The 14,735-nt window shown below is 44.9% G+C and overlaps 1 protein-coding gene and 1 long non-coding RNA gene across 3 annotated transcripts in view; one reads left to right on the top strand and one right to left on the bottom strand.

The window, feature by feature from the left end:
- The window catches only part of SAP30BP (SAP30 binding protein), a 36,550-nt gene that overhangs the window by 4,582 nt on the left and 17,233 nt on the right, over positions 1 to 14,735 (bottom strand). For both annotated transcript variants that reach the window (XM_035104493.3, XM_060271840.2), the window contains 5 exons: positions 11,334 to 11,376; positions 2,375 to 2,463; positions 1,311 to 1,402; positions 1,098 to 1,158; positions 279 to 330 (listed from right to left, as the gene is read on the bottom strand). In XM_035104493.3, coding sequence (XP_034960384.1) covers positions 279 to 330; positions 1,098 to 1,158; positions 1,311 to 1,402; positions 2,375 to 2,463; positions 11,334 to 11,376 — 337 coding nt within the window. The remainder of the gene's footprint in view (positions 1 to 278; positions 331 to 1,097; positions 1,159 to 1,310; positions 1,403 to 2,374; positions 2,464 to 11,333; positions 11,377 to 14,735) is intronic.
- The window catches only part of LOC148686801 (uncharacterized), a 34,097-nt gene that overhangs the window by 15,670 nt on the left and 3,692 nt on the right, over positions 1 to 14,735 (top strand). Inside the window, exon 2 of the long non-coding RNA XR_015948035.1 lies at positions 13,679 to 13,791. This is a non-coding gene — a long non-coding RNA (uncharacterized LOC148686801). The remainder of the gene's footprint in view (positions 1 to 13,678; positions 13,792 to 14,735) is intronic.

The following is a 14,735-nucleotide window of genomic DNA, read 5'->3' as shown; positions in this document are numbered from 1 at the left end:
ATTGATTCTTAAGTGTGCCTGCTTCCCAAAATAATATTTTCGGTGTAGAGCCCTTTCCAATAAAAATATGCTCCCCAGGACACAGTCAACAAGCAACTAGTTTCTTCCCATTCAGATAAAGGGGGGGGGGAATGGTATAGATCCCCATGTACAGTGCTTTGAGCTCCTTAAAGAAAAGGCACCGTACAGATAAATAGGTTCAATTAAACCATCTCTAAAGCTCCAGAATCATTCACAAACACTAGAGAGGGTATTGAAACAAAAGCTGGATGCAATACCTAGTGCCTCATAATAAGAGTCCTCAGACCACCCGTGAGGATCAAACATGTCCTAAAAGAGAAGAGAGAGAAAAGTTATGTAAATACGAATTTTAAGATATACAATATATAAAGTTAGAAGACAAAGCTCTTAATTCTGCATTCCAGTTTTATTTCCTTCAAAAAAAGAGTCAATATATAAAAGTTTATAGACCTCACAACATTATCCTGACAGCTAGAATCCAAGTGGGAAAGAAAGATGGTGCTAAAGGACAGAGAATGATGGCCAGGGGATTAGCTGTCACAGATCGTTCATCCCTTAAATGCCTTGATCAGGTCATGTACTTTGGCACAACTATGGGGAAGAGTAACTCAGTAACAGCAGAACGTTGAGACTGTACTGAATTCTGTGCAGAGGGTATTTAGCCAGAACTGTGTGAAGTGAGAGTGGGGTTGTGTTCACTCGCCCCATCCCCTCTATTGCATCTTCATCATGGCTAGGATCCTAAATCATGCAAAGTTCCAAACCCACGTGTTTATCTTCAAATGCATATACTGACAGAGCTGGATGATGGGAGGGGACGGGACCAGCGAGTATGGCCCTGCTCTCCCCCTCATCAATTCTAATGGTGTGAGGTATTAAAGTCTAAATAGGGATATGGCCACACTGCCTCTTTGGGTCACTCATTTTTCTAGGTTACAAGACAGGAAACTGCTTGCATTCAATGGACTGTTTCATCTACCTGTCTAAAAACCTGGAGAATAGGAGCCTATTCTCACAGACATCATGAATCCCATCTAACATCCCCCCTCCCCACCCAAGTTATTTGTTCCACTCACCTTGGGGTAATTTGTGCCAAGCTCATCAATCGCACAGAACTGGATCAACTTCTCATAGATGCTGAAATAAACAATAAAATACATTATTTTTTTCAGCGTTGCACATCTTTATTCATTTCTAACCAGGCCCTCTTCTCACTGAAGAGGTTACAAAATCAGAAGAGGATTATATGTAGCTTGTGGAACCCTTTAGATGCAACCAGACAGTCTTACCTTGGGTTGCGGAACTCTTTCTTCCTTTGAATGATATAGTTCATGTCCATGCCCTCTTTTATCTTCCTCTCATACAGCTTTTGTATCTTGTCCTACATAGAAAAGAGTCATAGAATCAATACAAAGCAGTGGCAATATTCCAGAATGCTGCACAGCAAACACACATGTATTGAAAGAGAAGTTAAATGGCACACTCTCCTCGCCCCAAAAGAGTTCTTTTACACTTAAAAGCAATATACACACCTTTATCTGGATTGTTGCTTATGTTGTTGTTGTTATTTATGAAATTTCTATATTGCCCTTCATCTGAGGATCACACGGCACTTTACCATTTAGAAACACAAAAATACTGCATTTTTTCGTGCATTAGACGAGGTTTTTTGACTCAAAAATCATGTAAAAAACCTGGGGTCATCCTATACACGGATAGTGGCTTTATATTCCTCTTGAATTAGGCTGAGAAGCTAATTGGCGGCCAATGCAGTTGGGCCAGGATTGGGGTTATATGCTCAAACTATCTTGCCCCGGGGAGCAACCTGGCTGCTGAATTCTGCACTGGCCGAAGCTGATGGAAGGCACTCTGCCACCTGAGCCTCAGGTGACAGCAATGGATCCAGAAGCTGCATACCCACTCATTCAGAGGGAGTGTAACCCCATCAGGAGCAGGCAACCTTCCATCCATCCGGTTTAGGGAACTGCCCACTGACAGTGCCCTAGCTCAAAGGCAGAGGAGGACCAGATTCCCACTAAGTCTCATGCCCATTTCAGTTCTCCATACCACATTGTACACCATTCCAGAAGGTTCCTTGACCTTCATGAGTGGCTTTTCAGGGGGGTGGGTGGGGCTTGAAGTAGGAAGGCAAAGGTAGGAAGGCCTTGCTCAGCGGTGAGCGAGAATGTGCAAATTCAATAATTATTTGCCAGGCTGGCTGAAACAAAAAGGTGGTTAAGAACACTAGCAACCTTTGTGGAATTTTGAGTTACAGTCAAAACCTCAACAAGATACAATATATGAGATGGTTTACAGAAATAGGATTTGAAAAATGGAAAGTTAAGAAGCTGACCTGTAAGTGGTTGGAACATCTGCCAGGGGGTTCTGGAGGAATTTTGATCTCATCAGGAGACATGTTTCTTACTCGCTCAGAGAAGGAAGCTAGAAATAGAAAGAAGGCCATTAGAATAGCAAAGAGCATTAAAGAGATTTAAGCATGTTAAGTTCCTGTACTGATCTAAAAAAGAAACAATCCCCTTTTTGTCAGTGGTTTCTGAAGATTGAGAAGCAAGTGCATTGGCAGACATGCAGGAAATTGGAAGTTTAATGCTTCTATCTTTAACCCAATTCTTCAGCTTTAATTTTTTGGGGGAAAGTGTTTTTCATATTTACCATCTTATATTATTAGTATTGGTTTAGACCAGGGTGACAACTGGTTCATATGCAAGGCACAGTACCCAATAAGAGCAACAAAACAACTGCTGATTATTCTTAAAGCAAATTGTAGCCACAGACAATTACTGTTTAAACTTTCTTAAATTGACTGCAGTGTTGCCCTGGGAATAATACATCTTCTCCGAGAGCTACTTTCAACTACAAATGCATCAAGTAATTCCTGGCAATTCAGTTTAAGAACCACCACCGGGAGCATCGAGAAGTGTGATCAGTGCCTCTTGACAGTTAAATATTTCACTCAACATTGATGACTGAGAATTTTGGCATTGCAATTATTTCCAAAATCTGCATCTCAAAATATGATGGTTCTAAAATTATGTGGGCAAATCAGTTTTTAAAAGGGATAAGTGAAAGCCTGAAGTTTATCAAAGAACTGAATGCAGTAGAGAATTGTTTAGAGAGAACTGGAACAAGATACAGGTCAAATGCTGAACATTTCTGGTTTAAAATGTATCACAACTGCCAAAACAGGGGCATAACCTGACCAACATGCAGCAGCGTCCGGGTTTTGTTCTTAAATGCATGTGGGCTGTTGGTGATAGAGAGAATTAGACACAATGTTTCTACAAGTACAGGAAAAAGGCTGCTCTTCAAAAGGACATTATTCCAAGGCGACACTGTGTACCACACTCTTGTCCCTTTCCTTGGCATCAGGCTCTGCCTTCAGTCTTGGCCTGAAAAGCTCAGACAATATGCCGTTTGTGAACAAATGCTTTACTCTGAGCTTGAAAACAGGCTACTACTTAAAAAGTGGGCAGGGTGGGGGCATTCATCCTGGAAATCCCTTTTCCACTGCATTTTTCCATTTTTTAAACAATATAATAAAAACATGATTAGAACTTTCCTACTTTCAGGGCAGCAATGTTTACATCGCAAACAGCATGTGTCGGCAGAAAGATTTCCCCAGTTGCAGGCAGGCATTATAGTTCACAAGCAACTGTATTACACTACTTGCTTCCAGTTAATATTAACTGAAGGACTGATGACTCTTATGTCCATCAAAGGATGGAGGGGCAAAATATTCTGCTATATTCCTATTACTTTTATCTGCTCTGAGCCTTTTGTAGACAGGACGGCTCTACAAACATGAGCATATAGTCTGAAGACTTAGTCGTGCATCTGCTTCTAGCTTTTTACCACTGGTGTCTTGTCATGTTTGTATCCACTGTAATCAAAGGCAAACAAACATCCAGGCCTCAGTTTAAAATTATAGTTCTGCCTTCAGGATTCTGCAATTTGGGCATCTTCCATGCCCTCCTCTCCAGCACCAAGCTCTTCCATTAGGATGCTATTTAGGGTTAAATTCGCTAGCAGTCACAAGTAACAAAGAAATGTCCTTTGGCATTTCCAGAGAATGTGCTTCTGTGAAGGATAGAAATCTTGCCAACATCCCCAGAGGAACACAGTCTGGCTCCAGAGCCCCTTGACAACAAGCTACGGACTTGTTAGAGGTTACAAAGCCAGTGATGTGAGGGGTGTGCTTATTTTTTAATTAAGAATGTCACAAGTACCAAGTGGTGGTGGTACCGATGTTTCATTACAACAGAGACCAGACATCTGAGGAAAAAGGTGAAACACCATTTTTAAAAGTGGGATTCATGAAGTCAGATACCCAAACCTCATGTGCAATTTCAAGCTAGCTAGGTATTAGGCTTTTGTGTTTTCTTGAGGGTCCTTGTTAGGCAGGAAAAGGATTTAATACTGTTCTACAGAAGACACTGACGGGAGCTCAGGGAATGGCACAGAATAAACAGTGCCAGAAGCGGCCTGCTAGAGAGATGGCATTTACAACTAGGCAGCAAATACTGTTAGTTTCATCTATATATGTTTTCCTTTAATAATTTGGTTTGTGATTTTATTGCATCCTTGCACGTGCTTTCTAAATAAATTTAATCTGTTTAATGAGCTTCTTTGGTGGCGAATAGGTTAATATTTTAACATCTGAAATTTGGTCGCTCTCCTATGATCGACTACACCAGAGCTCAGGGTGTAAGGGAACTAGGAAGCATTCTCTTGAGACTTAGCTTTTTATATGGCTGAAGGTTTGTTTCAGAATTCGGACTTTTCACTACCCCACTCCCCATTCTCAGCCTCGCTCTTTTCTACTGTAAGATTATGTGCCACCTTCTCTCCGCATGCCAATCTGCACCCAAGAGGAAATGGTTGATAGACATGTGCGTCAGGCGCTTCTTACAATAACGGCAACAAAAGCTATCAAGTAGCTATAAAAAGTGCCCCAAGGGGGGGGGGGAGCCCCTATATAATCTCCTGAGTGACACAGAAAGATAACAACAAACCAACTGTTTATCAATATGCTGAAATCAAGGAGGTATTCTCAGGAATAAATTTTGTTACAGTGTGAAATGCACAACATTACACCTGCTGCCTTCACCTTAATTCCGCAATAAATGGAAAGGAATGTCAGCGGTGGAGCTTCATGCTCCGGCCCCCGGGGCAGAGCCGGGGTGGGGGTGGCGCACGGGGGGGGGGCATCCGCAATGGCACCCTACTGGGATCGCGCTGCCGGGGGCGGCGTGCTCTCATTGCCCCCCTCTTCCTACGCCCCTGAGGAATGTATGTTTCGGACATTTTGTGCGTTCTACACCCTGTCATTTCCCCCAAAGATCAAATCCACTTTTGTGCCAGTCAGGTGTGGTGACCTGACATTGGCTGTACCGTTTGACTGGGTGTGTGCGCCCGCTGGCTTCCAGCCTAAGGCGTACTGCAAGGGGAATGCAGGAAGCTGAATATCAGCATGATTCACCATTATAGGCACACCCAACCTCTGGCTTGTGAAGTAAATAATTATTCATACCTTGAAGCTATGGTTTGACTAAGGGCTTGGCTAAGGCAATGGAAGTCACAGGGAACATATACCAATAAGCTGGGGCTAAAACTACAACTGGAATTGTATTGCTAGAATACAAGCCGTATATATAAGGAACCTGATCTGCCCGGTTGGCTTTTTACCCACAAATCGGACAGGCATCCTTCTCCTTTTGTAGTAATCTACTGGCCACGTCAAGGGATTCTATAGTACTACATCACCTCCCGGTTCTTTCATCTTGTGGCCAGCCAAAAACTTTTATTGTCTTACTTCCCCGTCCATCAACAGGGCCAGGTTTTTCTCTCAATTAAAAAAGATTTACAGTTCCTCTTTGCTGCCTCACAAAACACGAACATTTTCTTGGAATCCTTCTGCCTTTAAAATCCTTCCTCAAAATACAGCCTTTAATGCCTCTTGTACGCCAAACCATGCATGCTGTGAAGACCAGAAGCTTTGCATTGGGTTGATACAAACAATTACCCACCATGGGGAATTGATCCCATATGATCAGATTTAAAGTGTCCTAGTGGCCACTTGGCTGCCCAAATCCATCATGTCTAAATGTGTAGCAGGGAGGCTTTTGACACCATAGGTGTCCTGAGCCCATGGTTATGAAAATAAAAACTGGGATTGTACAACTGTCCACAGTTGGCTATTTGACATGCCATGAATATGGATGACTGACTCCAGCTAAGGTGCTGCAGCAATTTAAGCTGCTGGTCGGCCTTGAGGACAAATGCAGAAGTTCCTTGCTTGATTATAGACTGCAAAGGACCCGAACAAGGTCTACAAATTTTAGCTAGTACCTCCAGCATACCAAAACAAGACAAAGATCTGCAGTAAGAAATAAGGAAGGAACTAGCTCATCTAATTCTATCATTATGCTTCTCAATTACTTTTATTATCCCAATGGATTTCTGAAGGGAAGAATAATGGAAGAAGTCTCCACAACAATATTGGAGAACTCCTTTGAAGTTTATGCTTTTGCCAACAGGCTACAAGAGGAACTGAACAAAGCTAGTTTTATAAGCCAGGTCAAGGGTTTGGAATTAAGACAGCCATAAGCTTACCTACTATTACCAGTAATTCACACCACTCTTAAGGGCTATTTTAGATCGTGGACTGGAATACAGTGGTACCTCGGTTTTCGAACGCAATCCATTCCAGAAGATCATTCAAGTTCTGAAACGTTTGAAAACCGAAAACTCAATATGGAAGCCTCAATACGGAAGCCAAGTGACACGTTCAACTTCCGAAAAGTGTTTGAAAACTGAAGCATTTACTTCCAGGTTTATAGTGATCGAAAACCGAAACATTAGTCAACAGAGACGTTTGAAAACCAAGGTGCCACTGTAGTATTAAATAGATTAAAGTGACACTAGATTGATACTAGGTTGCTTTTATTAATTGGTTATAATTAGTTGCCATTAGACTAAGCAGCATCTCCTACCCATAAAGGGGAGGTAACAACAGGCTGGGGGAACCCCAAGGTTTGCTTAAGTATTTTTAGAATAAAGTTTAAGCAGAGATGGACAGATCCCACCAACAATGCAGTAAGAACTGAGTCTGCTCAGTGGGTATGGAATGCTGACCATTGGGAGTGGGGAAACTGAAGGATGGGAAATAGAATATTATCTTGAAGAGGAGCACCACATCACATTTTACTGCAGGTTCGCCACTTACGTAGTTATAAATCTTCTATAGAGTATCTGTATAGAGAGAGGGTCAACTTTGTTCTTCATTAAATAACACATTCTGCAATTGATCTTGCATAGTAACACCTTAGGTCCTGGGCCCAAAGGAAATCAGATTAGCCTCAACTAGAACCAGGGCCTTCTCAGCACTGGCCCCAACCTGGTGGAACGCTCTGTCTCCTGAGACCAGGGCCCTGCGGGACCCGATTTCTTTCCGCAGGGCCTGTAAGACAGAGTTTTTACGCCTGGCATTTGGCCTGGAGCCAACCTGATCCCCTCCCCCATTTTCCCTTTCTTTTCCCTTTTGAATTAGGTTGCATTTTTATTTTTTAAATTTTAATTTTAATGTATTTAGTCTTGTTGTTGAATTGTATTTTAACTAGTTGTTTGATATTTGGTGTTAGCCGCTCTGAGCCCGGCCTTGGCTGGGGAGGGCGGGGTATAAATAAAATTTGTTTATTATTATTATTATTATTATTATTATTATTATTATTAAATAATAAACCCTGCAAATAAATAGTGCTTTTAAATTATTTTACACATTTACAGCCAGCTGCTGAACTGCAGCCAAGTCTGGAGAATCACCCTGAGACATCCCCCCCCATGCTAACCCAAAAGGAAGCATCATTTATATACTTAAATCCTCTTCAGTCTCAAATGGGTTGGGCCATCTGTAACTTCATGCCTGGGAGAGAGGGTGTTCGTTATTTCCTGGCAACTAACAATAGAATTGTAGGGCAGTATATGAGGCATCAATATGCCACTGAGTCATCCAATTTTGAAAGGCCACTACAGTTACTGACTTCTGTTTGTGGGTTCAAGAATGCAAAACAAGATCAGCACATTCTGATCTTTTCTAATCTGATACATTTGCAACTCTTGTATACAAGCTCTAGAGTACTGCGTACACTTTCATATACAGTGGAACCTCGGTTTACGAACACAATTGGTTCCGGAAGTCTGTTCATAAACCGAAGTGTTCATAAACCGAAGCAAACTTTCCCATTGAAAGTCATGGAAAGTGGATTAATCCGTTCCTGACAATGGGAAACGCTGCGCTGTCCTCATTTAAGGAGGCTGAAAACCGGGGGGGGGGGGGTTCCCTTCGGAAGCTCTTACCTCGCGGGTAGAAAAGGGCTCCCAGCAGCAGCAGCAACAGCGGCTGCGGAGGAGGCAGGTGGAGACTCCCGAGCCGCTTCATAGTGGAGACCCCTGCTGCAGCTCCCGCAGCCCCTGCATGACACAGCCTCTCCCCTGCTTAGCAAGCGGCAAGAGGCTTGTTGAGTCGTTTCATTGCGCGGCGGCGGCGGCTCTCCGTCCCTCTCGCTCCGCGGTGCCGGCGGGCGACCTTCCTCCTTCTCAGAGCAGCTGCAGCCGCCGCCGCCGCCAGGCGCCAGGACTGGCCGGGGTGGCTCGCGGTGGCTCGCGGGGTGGCTCGTCGTCGGCTGCTTCTCTTGACCCTGTGCCGACGTCTGTCTCCACCCCGCAGGGGCGCGACTGCGAAGGCCCGGCTTCGCTTCTCTCAACCCCTCCGCGAGGCTGGGCCTTCGCCGTCGCGCTCCTGCGACGTCTCTCCACCTTCTCTGTCGCGTTCCTGGACGGCGCGAAGGTGGAGAGACGTCGCAGGAGCGCGACTGCGAAGTCCCGGCCTCGCGGAGGGCTTGAGAGAAGCGAAGCCGGGCCTTCGCAGTCGCGCCCCTGCGATGTCTCTCCACCTTCGCCGTTGCGCTCCTGGAGGTCGCGCCGTCCAGGAACGCGACGGAGAAGGTGGAGAGACGTCGCAGGAGCGCGACTGCGAAGGCCCGGCTTCGCTTCTCTCAATCCCTCCGCGAGGCCGGGACTTCGCCGTCGCGCTCCTGCGACGTCTCTCCACCTTCTCCGTCGCGTTGCTGGACGGTGCGACCTCCAGGAGCGCAACGGCGAAGGTGGAGAGACGTCGCAGGAGCGCGACTGCGAAGGCCCGGCTTCGCTTCTCTCAACCCCTCCGCGAGGCCGGGACTTCGCAGTCGCGCTCCTGCGACGTCTCTCCACCTTCGCGCCGTCCAGGAACGCGACAGAGAAGGTGGAGAGACGTCGCAGGAGCGCGACGGCGAAGGCCCAGCCTCGCGGAGGGGTTGAGAGAAGCGAAGCCGGGCCTTCGCAGTCGCGCCCCTGCGGGGTGGAGACAGACGTCGGCACAGGGTCAAGAGAAGCAGCCGACGACGAGCCACCCCGCGAGCCACCGCGAGCCACCCCGGCCAGTCCTGGCGCCTGGTGGTGGCGGCGGCTGCTCTGAGAAGGAGGAAGGTCGCCCACCGGCACCGCGGAGCGAGAGAGACGGAGATCCGCGGCCGCCGCCGCGGCGCAGTGAAACGACTCAACAAGCCTCTCGCCGCTTGCCAAGCAGGGGAGAGGCTGTGTCATGCAGGGGCTGCGGGAGCTGCAGCAGGGGTCTCCACCTGCCTCCTCCTCTGCAGCCGCTGTTGCTGCTGCTGCTGGGAGCCCTTTTCTACCCGCGAGGTAAGACCGGAGCGCTTCCGTGGCCTCGGAAACCTTGGGTTACTTACTTCCGGGTTTCGATCGTTCGTAAACCGAAAGTTCGTAACCCGAGGTGTTCGTAAACCGAGGTACCACTGTAAACTGAAAAACTGCTATACAATTTTGTTTGCATATATGCACAGGTCCCGCTTACCAAATACAACGAATTCCCGGGAAATCATTTGTTAAGTGAGCATTTGCATAATGAACCAACAATTTCCATTGATTCCTATGGCAAAAAATTTAATCCGTTCCCGAACAAGGATTTTTGACACTCAAAAGCCACACACACCCCCGGAAAAATCTTATCACTCCCCCTCCATCTTTAGCCAACCAGCAAAAGGCAAACAAAGAAGTAAAAAAAAATGCAATTTGTTCAGATATCTGAATCTGTGGTGTGTATAGCAAGGTTTGGGTACTAATTCCTCATATTTGGATAAGTGAACATTAGTAAAGCAGGACCCATATGTAGTGTGAAGAATGAACCATGTGATGCTCTAAGTCTAAGACACTGAGACATAATGCTCTAAGACACCTGACTACTTGCAAATTGCTGGGGGTCATGGGCGACCGCCTAATGATTTTTCTGCCAGCTGTAGAAATTGTAATGTGCTGTCCTATGTGCTGCCTAAGTATGATTTTTAATTGCATTTTTACTGACATGCTCTGGGACACCTGAATCTCACACATCAGAGTTTGGGAGTCCCTGCTTTAAGGTACATTTAGTTGCTGCATCAGAAAATCCTTCAAAGAAGCAAGATGCAGCCACTAGTATCAGAACCACAGTTTATACAGGTAGCATTTCCTATGAATGGGAATAAAAGGTTAACAAATGTGACCAATTCAATATGTGCCTATACAGTCATACCTTGGTTGTTGAACTTAATTCGTTCCGGGAGTCCATTCGACTCCCAAAACAGTTTGAAAACCAAGGCGCTGCTTCCGATTGGCTGCAGAAGCTTCCTGCACTCAGTTGGAAGCTGTGGAAGCCACATCGGACGTTCAGCTTCCAGAAAATGATTGCAAACCGGAACACTCACTTCCGGGTTTGTGGCGTTCGGGAGCCAAAACATCTGAATACCAAGGCGTTCGAGAACCAAGGTTCGATTGTACTATAGAGTGCTGAGCATAAATGAAGTTGCTGGGAAATTTTTACCCCTTGGGAAATGAGCCTCATTTAACAAATTTCCAAAGAATGTGAAACTGCTTTGCACTTAAGTAAAGTATTGCAGTACAGAGGATTGGTATCTGCATACAAAAGCTGAAGCCTTCCCTTTTAGCTGCAGCACTTTCCAAGGGACATGCATCCCAAAGCAAAGGTTCCTTGGCCTGACAATGGCGGGTGGTTTCCCTCTTTCCCCTGCTCCAAAACCTAAGCAGCAGCAGACCATGGTCTACTCTTCTCAAAATGGTAACTTCTGGCAACCTCACAAAAATTCAGCATATCCCCAATACTGTATCATATGCCAACCAAGAAGAGCAGGAAGGGCGAGGAAGCATAGATGAGAACCGGCATGCTAGAGCTTGTTCATACTCACCAACTAGTTCTTGGGGATCTCTTTTCTCCAGTTCTGAAAAGTCCTAAACAAAAAGAAAAGCAAAAGTTGTAAGTACAATAAGCCCCTTTAAAACAGGTATGTACTAGCCAATCTTACCCTACAAATTACAGGCGGGGAACCAGTGGCTCTTCAGAACAACGTTCTCCCATCATCCCTGACCAATGACCATTTTGACTGGGACTGGTGGGAATTAGAGTCCAACCACATTTCAAAGGTTACAAGCTCCCCACCACTGCTATGAACATGCTTTAAATACTTACTGTCAGGGGGCCTGATATGGCTACTCTAGAGTAACGACTCCAGCATGGTCTTTTTAGTCTTTTATTAAGTGCTGATTATTTACAGTGTTCAGAGCGGTAAATATGCATCCTTAAGGTGAGGTGTCAGAACCTCCGAATGGCGATTGGCGCGTTTTCTTCCAGCACAGAAGCTTTGGGAGACCCAACCTCTTCCCCCTACGTTTGCGTCGCAATTCGGGAATTGGGGGGATTGGCCTTCCCCCCGGGCCCCCCACTTCCTGTCCCACCTGGTGCATGGGCTCCGCAACCTTGCCTGAGCCTCGGACCCCACTTCCTGACTCTCCGCTAGAGGCAGAGCTCTCCCTACTCTCTCCAGCGCTTGGGGATGGGCTGGAACTTAAGATGGGAGGGACTTCCCTGTATCCCTTGTCCCTCACACTTACATTATACGAAGACATTTATATTATGCATGTGTCACAAAGACACAACTGAAAAACAAACTTTGAGAAGAGCACTATATACTTCAACTGAATTGCCAATATGCTATAACTCAATTTCAAATTGGGTCACAAAACAAGGCACATTGGGCTGGTTCACACACATTGTAAAAGCATGTTTTAATGCTATGTCCATGAGCCAGAGACAGCCTGCCTTGGACCTGCATGCTCCCCCTCTGCTCTCTTGAGGGATGGAAGAAGCACCTTCACTAATGTTTCATTTCACTTTCAAAGTATTTTGGCTTATTATGTATGTGCCAACCCAATATCTAGCTACTGCACCTCTCATAGCAATCAATACCTATGATTCCAGAGAACTATTTTTACTCCAAGACAATTGTGGTTAGAGCCCTCATGTCACTATATTGTCAGAAACGTGGCTGAAGTTAATACAATGTATTTTCAAGTAGGTGGCTGCCTTCACCCAAATCTTCCATCATTTAAATATTGGATGTCCTCCGTTTCTATCCAAAATAGTGACAGAATTATTAGATTAGATTGTGGGGGCATGCAGAAAGGACAGAAGTGTTGTTGCATCTGCAGAGGTATCTCTGCCAGTGGGAAAACTTGATTGGATACAACTTTATGTGCATATTCTTGTTGGTAAAACAGTAATTAGTCAAAACAGTGAACCTGGAAGTGAACTAAGAGGAAAAGGTAGGTTTCAAGACCAATTAATTTGGCTCCTTTAATACAAAGTCAAAGGGACTCCCACAAGAACTGCACCTTCACATTTACATAGTGTGGCAGACCAAGGGGGTCTTGAAAGGGGAGGTTTTATACCCAGGATACTCCTGATAAATTAAGTCAGTGCAGATTATGAGAAGCCAGAAGTGTCAGGATGAGGGATGCAAGGCAAACAAAAAGAAAGGGCAAGCATCAAGAAACACAAGTTCCTATTAAATTAACCTTAAACCAAAAGAAGCAGACATTGGGAGCTCCATCCTCTCTTCATCGAACAAGTCTTTCGTAATTTGCCAAGACTCTGCCTGAATGCCCACAGGTCCTTAAACACTGATGCTATTCATTCAAGTGGACAAATGCTGCCTGCCTGTTGGCTAGCAATGCAACTGTGCTACTATAGTTCCCTTTTCAATTTTAAGTGGGCAAAAGTAATGGCCTTTGGGGAAGCCAAGGTTCAGTTAGCTAGTTTGGAAACCTGCTCTGCCAAATCCAAGATGGCAATATACACATTTCTAAATGCCCATAGTGTCCCTAGGCCAGCTCTAGGGGATTACAAGTTAGTGTTTTTATTTGTATCACTAGCAACAGTGAAGGGGTTTTTACAGCCCCTTTGCTAAAGAACACTGTGTAGCTACAAGAATGCTGAGGTCATAAAACTCTCAAGTCTAGATTTTTTTGTTTGTTTTTTTGTTTGCAAAAGTGCAGTGAACTGGGCTGTTATTTCTTCCTAAGGCTGAGAAGGCATTCTTCAAAATAGCTTGCCATGTGGAAACTTATGCACAATGAACTGATGAATAATTAGAATGGCTTCTGCCAAAAGGTTTATTTAAATCCAGAACATAAGACGAGCCTGCTGGATCAGGCCTGTGGTGCATCTAGTTCAGCATCCCTGTTCTCACAACAGCCAACCAGATGCCCGTGGGAAGTCGAAAAGCAGAACCTGAGCGCAACATCACTCTCTCCACTTTTGTTGAGCGGCAACTGACATTCAAAGGCATACTGCCTAGGAGAGTGGAGGTAAGCATAACCGTTGTAGCTAGTAGGCATGGTAGTAAAGTAAAGGGGTGATGAATATAGGATGGAAGAGGTGGGTTCATAATGATGTTGAACTTTAAAGAGGTGATCAAGTTAGGGGGAAAACTGCATGTCAGAGAACCATCTGACATCTCCAGGCTGCCTTTGGAATACGGCTGCAACATGGGTAAAGGTGTTTTAATTAATTAATGGTAAGATTTTAGTTCACTAACACAGAGAACTCTTTTTAGTACTGTACATATACACTCTTAAGTTAATATTTCTGATGGAAAAATGGAAACTTGTGTCCTGCCTGCACTTTTGCTTTTGGCTTCAGTTTGAAGCACCAAAATGATAGGAAAGTACCAAATGTCCAAACAGAGAAGTATGCAATATTAGGAAAACACAGATACATAGGTATCTGTGTGTGTGATTTTGGAAAGTTATATGGTTTTCCAGTAGACCAACTTCATAAGTGCCTACCAAGACTTCAAAATCCTTGTTTTAAAGGAAGACTTTCACCAATGAATGGGACATTATGAGAATCCTGGAAGTTGTAGTTCACCCCTCAGAGGGCTACAATTTGCAGCACCCTTAAACTACAGTTCCCATGATTCTTTGGGGGAAGTCATATGCTTTGAACGTATAGTTTGTGCGCAGCTGTAGACTTCAGGGCCTTGGGGTATATCTGAGGCACTCGTCACAATGAAGTAAACAGGCCCTGCTGAGTAATCAACCATCAAGTGCTCACTTTGCCCAGAGGATATGAATCCTGCTTACTGCAGAGTGAGGTGTGCCCAATGCTTCATGACTGAACTAGCTCAATGCTGTTTTCATGCCTCTCATTACTACATGGAATCATTTTAGAACATTAAGTAAATCACAGTAAATCAGAGCCATGGTGTCTCTTGTCCTGGAGGTAGTATTTAACCATCAAAACTAGCAGC

Source organism: Zootoca vivipara, chromosome 2 (assembly GCF_965207765.1).
Source record: "Zootoca vivipara chromosome 2, rZooViv2.hap1.1, whole genome shotgun sequence".
NCBI classification, from domain to species: domain Eukaryota; kingdom Metazoa; phylum Chordata; class Lepidosauria; order Squamata; family Lacertidae; genus Zootoca; species Zootoca vivipara.
The sequence above is the reverse complement of the archived record's forward strand: the minus strand, read 5'-3'. Positions and strand labels throughout refer to the sequence as shown.